The sequence below is a fragment of the Ptychodera flava genome, chromosome 16 (assembly GCF_041260155.1).
Source record: "Ptychodera flava strain L36383 chromosome 16, AS_Pfla_20210202, whole genome shotgun sequence".
Taxonomy (NCBI): domain Eukaryota; kingdom Metazoa; phylum Hemichordata; class Enteropneusta; family Ptychoderidae; genus Ptychodera; species Ptychodera flava.
The window spans coordinates 11,107,308-11,120,721 of NC_091943.1; the positions used below are offsets into that span (position 1 = coordinate 11,107,308).

General features: G+C 36.2%; 1 protein-coding gene across 1 annotated transcript; it reads left to right on the top strand.

Annotated features, from left to right (window-relative positions):
* The first annotated feature begins 145 nt into the window (after positions 1–145).
* Positions 146–12,312, top strand: LOC139152810 (TNF receptor-associated factor 2-like). Its single transcript, XM_070726153.1, has 8 exons — positions 146–501; positions 801–958; positions 2,395–2,464; positions 3,106–3,207; positions 3,392–3,556; positions 3,829–3,900; positions 10,555–10,641; positions 11,176–12,312. Exons 2-8 carry the CDS (start codon positions 813–815, stop codon positions 12,199–12,201), a joined length of 1,668 nt encoding a protein of 555 aa, XP_070582254.1. The 5' UTR covers positions 146–501; positions 801–812; the 3' UTR covers positions 12,202–12,312.
* The last annotated feature ends 1,102 nt before the right edge of the window (positions 12,313–13,414 follow it).

Below are 13,414 nucleotides of genomic sequence, written 5' to 3' on the forward strand. Positions count from 1 at the left end.
CGCTATACTCATTTCCTCCTCCCCCCGAAACCAAATGGGCCATCCCTAAGCATTTCTCTGTGCCAGCATTGTTTACACGTGAACTGAGCATGCCCACACAGTTAAACTTAGAGACACACTATTCTGGTCGCGAACGCCACATATAACCGCAGTCAAAAGATCGTAGCGAGCTGGTCGGCTGTAACTTGGCTTCATGCGTTAAGCTGATTGAATTGTATTTTCCAAACTGTACACACCATGGAGGTATCGCATCTGCCCTATGTACACACTTATTCCATGAATAGCTGGTACCATGTCGACAAGCAAACAGTTCAAAGAATTCATGTTTACGTTACGCGTCATTGAGGCCATGCTGACGTACTCTGTAGCTGTCGAGTGCTCATATATAACAATATGCGTTGCACGGAGTTAGAAACATATTTTATCCACGGTGCTGCCTTGTTCGAATATCACTGTCGAGGCGTCAATCTGAAGCATTCGAGACTGATTGACAACGGCTGGGTAAGAACTCGAGAAAATTCAATATACATTTCACAACAAAATCGTCGTTACACCGACAGTAGACAGTGTCGATCCTCTCGAACTGCGTTTATACAGGAGTCCGTCAAACCATGGCGATTCAAGCGATAAGCTAAGCCTGCCTCGTATATCCAAATTAATTCAAATATGAAATCATGCGAGCTAGCTAGAATTGATACCCGATTGTGGTATGTGAAGGATGTGAAGGTAGCAATGTCGCCAAATGTACCAAATGACTATGTCCTTGATATTAACTGAAAGAAACATTGGTCGTTTTACAGCGGAACGGTTGAATGTCTGGCTATTCAAAATCAATCTTTAGTCAAGGGCTACAGTCGAAGTTCCTCTGTACCCCATGTTCTAAAGTCTTGAGGGATCCAATTCAAACGCACTGTGGCCACAGGTATTGCCACAGGTGTTTAGAAGAATACATCGAAAGGTAAGATATCTGCTGATGTGCAGCGTTGAATAAGCTGTTTCTCTGATATATCCATTGTCACTATTCATAGCGACTTAGGGAGTCTATTTGTATTGTTTTCATTAGGCCAAAGTAAGTAAATTCTTTGTTTTGCGTCCACTCTAAATGGGAAAAGGTACGCGTCTAAGCGGCTGAAAAACACACACAAGAAAATTAACACAATGTAATTTAATTGCAGCAAATAAAAAAATTGAAACAAAATTTTAGTTCAGGAAAGCTAAGCGGCCATGTCCTAAAATTTCCTATTCAAATACACTGTGTGTGTTTTTTATGAAAACCTTAAAAACCTAAGCGGGTTGGGACGCAAAACAAAGAATTTAATTACTTTGGCCTTATATTGGTAAGATTCAGCTACCCAATTGGATAAGAGCTTATTCAATGCTGCACATTGACATCGTACGCTATATTACGCCGCTTGTCTTTTGAGCACAGTAGCTCAAATATGACCTTGGCCAGGCTTGGAATGACGCAATGTCAATCAAAGAATAACCCTTCTTAATCATGTTAATCATAAGTAGCTGTTGTTGCTCTGTGGAAAGCACAAGAATCTTCCACCTTTTATGTGTTATCCATACATACTATGGTGAACTTGATGCTCGAAAATACTTGGTTTTTTTGTAAATTTAAATCATAGGAACGGTAAGACACTGCATACCATTTTGCTGGGAATATTATTATTGATTGTTCCGTTTTCATAATGTAATAACCCAGTAATTTGTGATCATCACTGGATTATTTTACTCTCAAACTTTACCAAATTTAAAGATAATTTGGAAAACCCATCTGATTTTTACAGTCTCTACACATACTACTGCACGTGATTTTTCCAGTTGACATTACAACACATGCAGCGGATTCGTACCTGCTTTATTTATGACACATATCCTTGATTATGATTAATGTAGCTTTGGAAGGATCATGTATCTTCACATTCTTTAACCTGTGATCCCATCCCTTGCGCAAAATATATGTTGCTGCATTAGAGGATTCTTATATATATGAGTAAAGTACCGTGAATATCCAATGCATGTTAATTTGCGTCTGTCTTTACCATAAAAGGAAAGGCAGAATATTAAGCTTATGCTTGAGTTTGTGTATGAGAGAGAGAGAGAGAGAGAGAGAGAGAGAGAGAGAGGAGAGAGAGAGAGTAGTATTTATAATGTTTTATCTTTCAATGTACCCGGCACATCTAATCTTAGTTTCACGTTTGTAAATGTTTTCATAGAGTATTAACGTTTCTTTTCTTTGCTATTTATAACCTAATTATTAATGCCTCAAGCTGCGTAAATTGTGCACACGTGCATGTCATACACCAAATGCAATTAACGTAACGAATACAGAATTTCCACAATCATTATCATATATTGATAGCAATTATTCTGGTTCATTTCTAACAGTAGTGACCGTGTCACATGTGAAGCTTGTAACCAAGAAGATAACAAAGAGACGATACTGAGTATTCAAGAGGTAAAAATCTGATGTAACATTTAATTTCATGTCCTTTTTAACAAATTTATTCACAAACTCTTCGCCGAGGACATATGTCGCACATTATGTTAATCTGTAGTATCATATTTCGGAATGGACAATTTAGCATCACATTATGATACAAGGGGAAATGACGACGAAATTTTAGGTACACATTCGCATTCATCTATGTGTAATCTGAACATTTACACACTCGCATATACCGTATAAAATAACTCAACAGAATTAACAGAAATTAAAATCATCATTCATATCATTGAATGTCGTACACATGTGGGACTGAAAAATATTTCGAAGTAACTGTTTGAATGATCGGTTCTATACGACACAACAATGATGAATGGATGGCGTGAAGTAAACGCACAGTTAGCTTTCAAATAGAAATCGAAATATAAGTCGACATTCTGGTCGACTAGTCGGATGAAGTATTTTATGAAACGACAGAATGGCTCCTGCAACGTCTTGTTTTTAGATTAAATAAGGTGCCATGATCAAATTAGCAAAGATTATATCTAGATGTCAGGCCTTGAAGAGCACAAACCATAAATGATGATATCAAACTTCATGTCTCTGTACTCGGGTATTCTCCAGTGTTTTCTTTTTCTTCCAATTTATTTCAGTCAAACAGGGATAGAGCTATACTTCGAGAACTCAACAGTTGTAAAGTACATTGTCAAAATGAAGGCTGTACGTGGAACGGCTTGTACAAGGAATATGACACGGTAAGATTTTCCCCGCATGAAATCCCTTGTGGATAAATTTAATACGTTTGTAACTTTTCCTCATAACTTTGTATATTAACTTAGTCCCGTTACCCAAACCTTCGTGGATAAATTTATTCGCAACATTTCCAAGTAACTTTGCATATTAACTTAGCAAAAACATTCGAACTTTTCATTGCTATAGGAACATCAATCCAGCTGTTTATTTGCCATCATTGGATGCATTCACTCAGAATGTGGTATTTCATTGCGTCGAGAAAACCTAGCCGAGCACCTGGACAATGAATGTCTATTTAGAAGAATAAAGTGTCAGTTCTGCAGCGAAGAAGTGACATACAAAGAACTGAAGGTAGGGCACCATCCTGCTCGCGGTTTTTCTTGTTGGTGATTTCAATTTAAGTTTGACTCGTGGAGATTATTTTTGAAGGATACATAGAGGATGGGGAGTAAAATAAAGGATGGTAGGTTAAAGGAGAAACTAAAGGCATAGAGAGGAAAACGTTTGCAAAGTGATAGTACAAATGACTTTATCATCTGTAGACCTGTATATCTTTAAGTGTCCTGGTAATCTTTTCTGATTTCAAACAATGTTTTAATTCAAACATTATTCTTAATTCCAAGGTTCATCAGAGCCGATGTCCGAAGCGCCCGATTACCTGTCAATATTGCAGAGAAGATGTTTCCGGTGAGAAGGTAGGAAAGGCTGATTACATTCTTTAAGGACATCAGACTCAGACTTCAATGGCCCCTGTGCGATATACATGCATCTCATGCAGTTGTAACTCATGACAAACAAAGCAAAACATGATCAATTTGATTTCTTTGCACATGATTCCAAAAACGTGTTTGGACATCACAAACATATTATGGCCCACCTAGAACAGGTATGTCAACTGTATCTCAGAAAAGCTTTCAAACTGGTTTTATTGTTTCTCATTTAGATTAGAGTTTGGATGGAGAACATATTTTTATAGTACAGGAGGACATATTGGTTTGGCCGAATATAGTTTATTCTATTTCAAGGACATAAGCAAATGACGGAGACTTTTGTTTTATGAAATTTATCAACTAAGGCTGCGTTCACAAATAACGATGGGGGGGGGGGGGCTGGAGGAATCGCGATTGAAATATTATTTTTTTCAGATCCCCCCTAATTACCCTGAAAAAATTTCAAATGTCCCCCCTCTATATGGTCAAAATTTTTCAAGTCCCCCCAACTATCAAAGGCCCGCATATTTGTAAAGGGTGTGAGCGCAGAAAAAATAAACATGTATTGCGCCGTTCTGCTCACAGGTGTTCAACATTACCTGTACTAGCACTTTGTACAGTCATATTCCAAAGGCAATTTCTTCAAATACATCGGTGATTTTTTTTTAGATTTTTTGGTCTAAAAGCCGACTTGAGTTAATCCAACTCTGGCCAGGTCAATTGCTCCTGCTGAAGAGCACACAAAATGTCAATCATGAGAGAGTAGCCAAATTGTGAATTCTGGCTAATTGCCATATTGTAAAAAACTTAGCGCAGTGACTAACCAAAAATTTGTTCCAAAACTACAAGACAAATATGAATTAGATGCTACTCAAAATTGACAATACTGGAAGGTTAAAATATGTCATCAAATAAACATTTTAATCTCTGAAATTTTGGGTGTAATAATTGCAAATTTGGTTAAAAATTAATAATTCGATTTGGTCACATATTTTTTCACTTAGTTTTTACTGTTCAAAGTTTTACTTCTTTATCATTTTATGACAAGAATGTGAAAATTTAGGAAATCAAGCGTGTTGACCCCATCTTTTTTCTTTAATATTTGATATTCTCATATGCCAGAGTTCAAAAATGTTCATGTGTTCTTCCATGTGTTGCTCTCTGATCTGATCTTGTGTGACAAGTATGTTTCACTGTCATTAGCGTTATTTGACACAAACTCTTTCTTCAACTACCATGTACATCAGAGTCAGAGCTATATCTCTGTCACTATTCAGGTATGCAGTAACAGTGAAACTACAGAAGCAGAGCATTAATAATAATAATAATAATAATAATAATAATAATAATAATAATAATAATAATATTTTTATTGCTTGCTTGTAAATATAGGATTTACATCACATTTGTGGCAATAAAGGTGTTATAATTATGATAGTGGCACTATCCGTAGGCAGTAGCTGTATTAACTTTGATAATTTTGACAATATTTTGTTCAGTTTTACAACTGTGTTCTTGTTCTACTCCTTACAGCATGTGAATTGTCCAGTATTCAGCTTGCTATTGCAGCCTATGTATTTGTACCATGCATTTGTATCACTGCCAACTGACTGTCAGTCTGCACTCCAATTAAATTATCACCAAATACATATTTATATATACAGGCTTTGTCAACAAGCTAAATATTGTGTGTTTAAGCATGCTGTAGGGAGATAGCAAGAAACTACAGTAGTTGTTATATTGCATAGGAATATTGCAGAAATCATTAACAGTTGCAGCTTCTGTCCTGTTACTAGGCTCAAGTTTTTTTGTTTTTCCGACAAATCACACATGTTTAGATTTTTTCGAGATAAAAGTCATGAAATGTGACAAATGGTTCTAGATTCTGTCAAATCATTACTAACATTACAACTTTTTGATGACATCAAAAATGATATTCATTTTTCATTAAATTACCAACAAAAACTTGGACTTGGAAAATGTAAAACACAAAAGGGAACCAAAAATTTTCAAGCCCCCCCCCCCTACAGGTAGAGCAAAATTTTCAAGTCCCCCCTCTACTACCCCCAAAATGTTTGAATCCCCCTGAATTCCTCCGGCCTCCCTTATCGTTATTTGTGAACGCAGCCTAAACAGAAATATATATATATATTTCATGAATATCAATGAATAAAACAGAATACATTTATTTCATTTCGGAATACATTTATTTCATGAAAATCATCAAGTAAACAGAAATGCAAATTGCATTTTCGATGGCAAAACGTCATGAATTAATAACATACAGTGCTTAGATTGATTTGAAACCGTCCGGAATGGCCTGTACTTACTGAAGCCTGACAACAGTCAGATTTTCAAAATGTGTCAATTTTGTTCACTATTTCTGAGATCTTATACTAATAATATTATGCCGTCATTATCACATGACAGTAAGATTTACAGTTTCGAATAGGCTGCATGATTACAACTGATAGTGTGGATATAGTCCTAATATTGTAATACAATCATTAATAGACCACTTCTGCTGATGAAACCAACATAATAGGGATTTAGTCTGGCAGTTTCGGCTGTGATGACATTGCTAGGCGGGAGGGAGCCTTACGTTGTAAGTTCGAATCCAATCGAAACTTTACTAAATTACATCCACACCACTTAAAATGTTAATTACATTCACAAATTTTGTCACCTTTATGAAAATAAAACAAATTGCTAGAACTGTGACCAAACATTGTCAATAGCTCTGTAAACATTGTCATATAACTTACATGTAAAACAAAATTTTGAAATACCTCTTTTACACATGCAGAAGGCTCCATAATATTAGGGAGCGTTCAGTTATTACGGCCAGGGGTGGGCCGGCAAAAACCAGGAGGGGTAACTTTAAATTTGTAAACTGCAAAGGGGTGGGGTCATGTATTTTTCAAACAGCACAGAGGTTGGGGTCACTTGATTTTCATAGTATCCATCCTATCAAAAAGCAGTTTCAGTGTTTAAAAATGTTCTGATTCGCTATCTGAAGCCGTTTGTCTGTAAATCTGAATTATCTAACGTATATATATGCACCAGCATATTGTCATAGTCCCCTATGTATAGTGGATGAAAATTTTTGGTAAAATTCCAAAATCAACTTTTTGTACACATACGAGTTGTAAATACAGCTAGTTTTCAATTGGGTTCGAACCCACAACATACGGCATCAGTCGCGTAGCGGAGAGGCCACAGAGAGAACCGCTCGGCTAAATATCCACTCCCAAAAATAGTGGTTCACGCTCCACACGTTGTAGAATTCGTGAAGCACTCACGCACGCATGCTCACTATCACACATCGCACATACAAACTTTATCGAAGCGAAGCAACGAATTCATCGATTTAACTGGGGCGAACGATAACCTGGGGGATAACCATTGTATTCCAATCAAGTACATTATGTCAATTATCAAACGTCTACATGCACAGATATTGGTAGTTTTATATTGGATATTTTTTTCATGACAAAGCACTATATTGGACACACTTTGACTTCTAATAGTTGCGCAAAAATGGTGACCGACAGTAATTTCTGATCAGTCCCTTTGAGGGGGGGTTCAAAATTATGGCAAGTCAGAAGGGAGATTGAACGCAATGTGTGTTTGTTAGGGGGTCATGTGAAACAATACAATATGGGAACTTTTTTTATTATATCGCCCCCCCCCCTCCAGAGGTGTTTATGAATGCAACTTTACTCAAGTGGGTGGGGGTATCATGAAATTTGTGTTATCTTGTTGACTTAACCCTTTCACCGCCATGGTTTGTCCCAAATCCATTGTTTTCTATGGTAAAGTTGGACCTGTATACAGGGAACTGGGGGTGAAAGGATTAAAGGGAGTCATCATATTTATGGGCAGGGGGTTCACTCATTTTGACTGATACACAGGAAGAATTTGCCATCGCCAGAGTGTGATATTTTGAATGGAATATTTTTTTTATCATTAGTAAAATGACGGAGAGGTAATATTTGAGTCAGTGTCTCTCTCTATCAAGACTGACGCTTTATAACCCATATGCACTTGGCCCACATTAATTCACGTACAGAGTACTTTTCAAATTCAAAATAAAAGTACGGTTTATTGTCACTGTCTTCTACTACTTTAAACATACTGCTTTATTAATTCTAAAAACCGCCTCGTCAAAGTGCATTTTCATCCGAAAACGGAGGGGGGGGGGGGCATACGAGAGACTGTCGGGGAAGCGTCGGAGGCGATGTTCCCTATCTTGCATGACTGTAAAATGTTGAGAATTGATGTGTGCAAAGGTGCACAATGGTGCAATCTGAGAGTTTTTTTACTTAGTCTTTTACTAAGTAAAACTCACACCCTAAAGGCGGAGAGCATTATAGGAGGGTTCCCCCTCTCGCATCGAAGATTGAGAGAAATTTATATTTATAATGGTGCAATCTGGAAGATGTTTCGCTTGGTAAATTGTTGAAAAATAGCATTGAACACTCATATTATTATTACATTTTTTGCATTATCAGTGTTTGATTAACAATATTCAACAACCAATCAATGACAATCCATTTTGTGAAAAACGGTTCTCAGGTCGGCAGAGATTTCGATACCCTTGTAACCGTGTAATTGCATTTGCCCTATTTGATAATATATATATATATGTATGTATGTATGTATGTATGTATGTATGTATGTATGTATGTATGTATGTATGTATGTATGTATGTATGTATGTATGTATGTATGTATGTATGTATGTATGTATGTATGTATGTATGTATGTATGTACAGTATGTCCGTCAACATCAAAAACACGCAAACCGCTGCACATTTCAGCTTGGTATTGGGTGTGTGGATGCATCCTGGGCTGTAGATGGGATTTTGTTCAAATGAAGTCTGCATTGCCAAAATTATGCAAATGAGCTTACAAAATGTGAAAATGGTCAAGAATTAATATCTTGAGAACCGCTGTTTTGATTGCTTTGAAAATTTGTGTACAAGTACCTTAGGTAAACCTTATACAGTTTTATGAATATTGTGAAGATATCCTTAATTTTGTATTTTTACTGAATTTTTTGGTGATTTTTCTCATTTTCAGTAAAAATTCTTCTTCTCTGAAACCGCCAGCCCAATCGCTCTCAAATTTGGGTTGGATCTTTGAAAGGGTGTTACTCTTCTAATTTGTTAAAATTATGACAATATCGGGAAAGTTACTATTTTGGAGCAATTTTGTCATTTTTGGTCAAAAATCTTAAACAGTATTTTCTTCTTGACAGACAGCTTTTATATTTGGTACACAGACGTACAGAGATGACAATAGTTAGATATGTGGAAATTGTTCTGAAATATACAAATTTGTATTTTTAAGACAATATTGTCATTTTTGGTCAAGAAAACTTGTTCTCAAAATTACTTGTTTGATAGCTTGCAAGTTTGTGAATACATTTCCTGGTATAAAGTCCTGAGGGATGTTATTTGATACATTTTCTGCTCAAAGTGTTAGGAAACACCCAAATTTATTTTAGGTAATCTTCTCAGTTTGTGACCTTAAATGACCTACACCAACCCAGGATATGTTGTGAGACAATTTCGAAGGCTGTGAACATAATTTTGTCATATTTGGTATCAATTTGTAGGAAAATTTGATCCTGAAAACAAAACTTAGGTGAATTTTTCATTGTGGACCAATTTTTGCAACTTTTCTATGTAAGACATACAAGAACTGATGAGAAATTTGGATCCAGGAAAATTCCAGATGTTGTAATCACCGCGGACAGTGGAAGGCATTTCACTATCTGTAACTAACTTAAGTGCTGTTTACATTAGAATGATAACACTCATTGCATTAATTAAAAACTTCCCAAGGTTGTAAATACATTTCCTGTAATCTGGCGTTATGTAATACCAAGGGATGGAACATTTTATATTCAGGAGGGGGTAGGGTCTAGAAGATTGATGAGGTAGCATTACTTTTTACCAGATCCCTTGTACATTTTTTACCCACTCCCATCTTTTCTTTTTATCAAACCTTCTCTGTCTATTTTTTGTTGTTGACATTTGCTTATGTATTTAGGATCTGCTTGTCCCATTGCTATAGAAGTTGATATGCATGTTCCTAAAGATGACCTCCAGTACCTAAGTTGGAGACCTTATTTGTTTTTGTCATTCTTGATTTCCCTGGTTTCAATATTTTTCGAATGGACCAATTCAACGAATGTGAGCACACTGTCCTGAACGGTATTTTTTAAGTTATGAGATCCACAAATTTGGTCTACAGATGGATGAGCGGATCGACGGACGGACGGACAGACAGACGGACAGACAGACACACACATGATGGCATTCGCTTGTTGGCCTCTGGCCAACGAGGCCAATAAAGCTTTACCATGAACACAAAAACAATAACTGTAGCATTGAAGAAGTTGGTCACAACTTGAGTTAGAAAGGCAAATTCATTATAAACTGATGTATTTGCAGCTTAAGACTTTCAAGATGACAATATATCAAGTCAGTACGTATATTTTTTTTTCGCAAAGTGTTACTAGGTCTGATAGCGTTGGCTTGTGGGATCGAGAAGTATTTATGTCAATTTCTAAACTCTGCAAGATACTTTCATGTTCATTTACTAAATACCCCTCTTTTATCCAACAGATGACAAGTCATCTTGATATTGAAACTGGAGACTGTCCCAAGAAACCAGTGCCGTGCAACTTTAGGGATGTTGGCTGTAACGAACTGGTAAGGCATAACTTACGTTAGGTTTGATTAACTGCAACTCTTCTTCTCAGTTTGTGTATCTAAATTTCCTACTTTATGATCAGTGACGTGTCGTAGGAGTTTTGTTGGTGCGTCGTTTTGGACGAAGCTAACGAGCTTTCTTGGATTCAATTGAGTCATTTTTTCAAAATTGATTCATGACAATAAAAGCAAGAAATTTCAACGCCAAATCTTTCACCTCCCATAATTACGTACACGTACATCAATTTTTATGCCTAAACTTTGCAAAAACGATATTAGATCTATGCTTATATACAAACTTGTTCCTGGCATAGATAAATTCTAGTTTCAAAGCGCAATATACCTACTAAGTAACTGCACTTCTAGATATTTTAAAGTTCCAACAATTCTCTACCAATTCTCTCTACCGTCCTCCAATTTAAAAATAAAACAAGTATGTAAATGTTTAGACATTGAATGTCGCAAGACCGTATTTTGTTAGAGACTAAAGATGACCTGAAAACTTAACCTTGGGGTATTTTTCTTCTCTCTAAGATCGAGAAGGACAAAGTGAAGGACCATGGGAAAAAGTTCATCGGAGAACACATACTTATGCTGCTGAATTCCATAACACCTTACTTAGCGATTGTAAGAAACATGACAGAAAATGATGGTGTAATCCAACAGTTGAAACAAACTGTCGCTGAACAACAGACAAGGATCGAAAACCTTGGATCTGGAACAGGAAAGTTGGAAGGGATGGTGAATCAGATCATGGAAGAAATGGACGGGGGAGTTACTTTAAGAAATGGTATGTCGGAGGGCAATTTAAAATTAACCCTGGACGAGTATTCAAAGTCACTTGAGAGTTTAAATCACGAGCAAACAGTTCTGAAGACTAAGATAACCACTACGGAGGGGGTTGCGGCTGTTTTAAATAATGAAATAGAACGCAAGACAGAAGTAATTCAACAAATAAAGTATGAGAGAGTTAAGGATAGGGAGCTAATAGAAGGTTTAGAACGTAAGGTTAAAGCGCAGGATAAAATTATTGCCGTGAAAGATGTAGCTCTTGCAGAGCAGGATCTGAGGATACAGTCACTAGAAATGGCGTCTTACGATGGCGTACTTTTGTGGAAAATTTCAGATTTTGAAAGGAAACGGCATGATGCTATATCCGGCAAAACTTTGTCACTATATTCTCCCTGTTTTTACACAAGTCGCCATGGTTACAAAATGTGCGCCCGAATTTATCTGAATGGAGATGGAATGGGTAAGGGTAATCATGTGTCTGTATTTTTCACAATAATGAAGGGACCCTTTGACGCCCTCTTGAGGTGGCCATTCCGTCAAAAGGTCACTTTGATGTGGGTTGATCAAAATGATAGAGAACACGTGATAGACGCTTTCCGACCAGATCCAACATCATCTTCATTTAAACGACCAACACAAGACATGAACATTGCTAGTGGCTGTCCTTTATTTATGCCATTTTCTCAACTTGACAGTCCAAGACATGGTTATGTGAAAGATGACGTAGCTTTCCTAAAAGTAATCGTCGATACAAGTGATCTTATTTAGCATTGACAGCCGATTAGGTTCCCAGTGCTCTGTCCACTAAATAATCAACCATGCATACCTGTTTTTTGTAGAAAAGAATGCTGTCTTTGAATATCGATCACTAGTATAGGCCTAGCCCTCTTTATCATTAATCATACATTGTCACCCCATACGATGCAATGAATTGTAGTCAGTGGGTACTACGCGAATTTATTGTAGGATTTTGCTTTGTTCGAGATCGTGTGCAAATTAAAAGGGCACATGATTTAACATGGGTTTTATAGGCATGTTATACTAATGATGAACAATGGTTATTAACTTATTATCTTTTCACATGTCATGAATGATTGCTGGGCAATATATCACAGTTAACCGCACTAGCCATAACGGAAATACCTTATGGTCGACCAACTTTAGTATATTTACAGTACATTGTTTACCATGTCCTAAACTGTTTGCAGCATTAGGGAATGATATCTATATGAATCACAGATAACAAAGAGTTGCATCATAACTCACTTTCCATGGTTGACTCTTATGATATCGTCAGCCTCTAATAACCGTTCGCACAACAATATTATGTTATTACTCTCAGTTCATGTGGGGAAAGAAAGATATGGTAGATCATCTAATTCAATCTTAAATTCAATGAAATGGATACAAACTATGATTTGCATTCTGATAGTACTAAACGCTTTGACTAAGGATTCTTTGTAAAATAATGCGTATCATACGCGTAAAACCCCAACATAAGTCATGATCTTACTATAAGTAGTAGTAGCAGTAGTAGTAGTAGTAGTAGTAGTAGATTTATCAAGTGACATGATTTTAATATTTGCATCTAACTAATGATACAAAATAAATGATGAGTGGTCACCTAGCCCAATAGGCTTTTAAGTCACTATAATAAAGAAAATTAATAACAAGGGTAGCTTGATAAAATAAAAATTGACTAATAGTATACTACTGATATAATATAATACAGTAATTGTTATTGATGAAATAGAGTGTTACATCTTCTTTTTAATAACTTTGTTATATATATTTTCTATTGCTCTACTATTTAATTCCATCAAATATGCTGATTCTTCTACTTCACCATAACAAATAAAATCTCGGTTGGACTCATTTACTTAATCACAAATACTTGATCATGAAAATAGTTACACAAGTTACAATTACATAAAGTTTACAAATTCACCTATTAGCAAGCTTTTTAATCGAGCGGTCAAAT

Excerpts from the sequence above, each read along its gene's own strand:
- LOC139152810 (XM_070726153.1), top strand. The coding sequence starts at position 813 with ATGTCTGGCTATTCAAAATCAATCTTTAGTCAAGGGCTACAGTCGAAG. Across the intron at positions 2,465-3,105 it reads CGATACTGAGTATTCAAGAG|TCAAACAGGGATAGAGCTAT; the intron begins GTAAAAATCTGA and ends AATTTATTTCAG. Across the intron at positions 3,208-3,391 it reads TGTACAAGGAATATGACACG|GAACATCAATCCAGCTGTTT; the intron begins GTAAGATTTTCC and ends TCATTGCTATAG.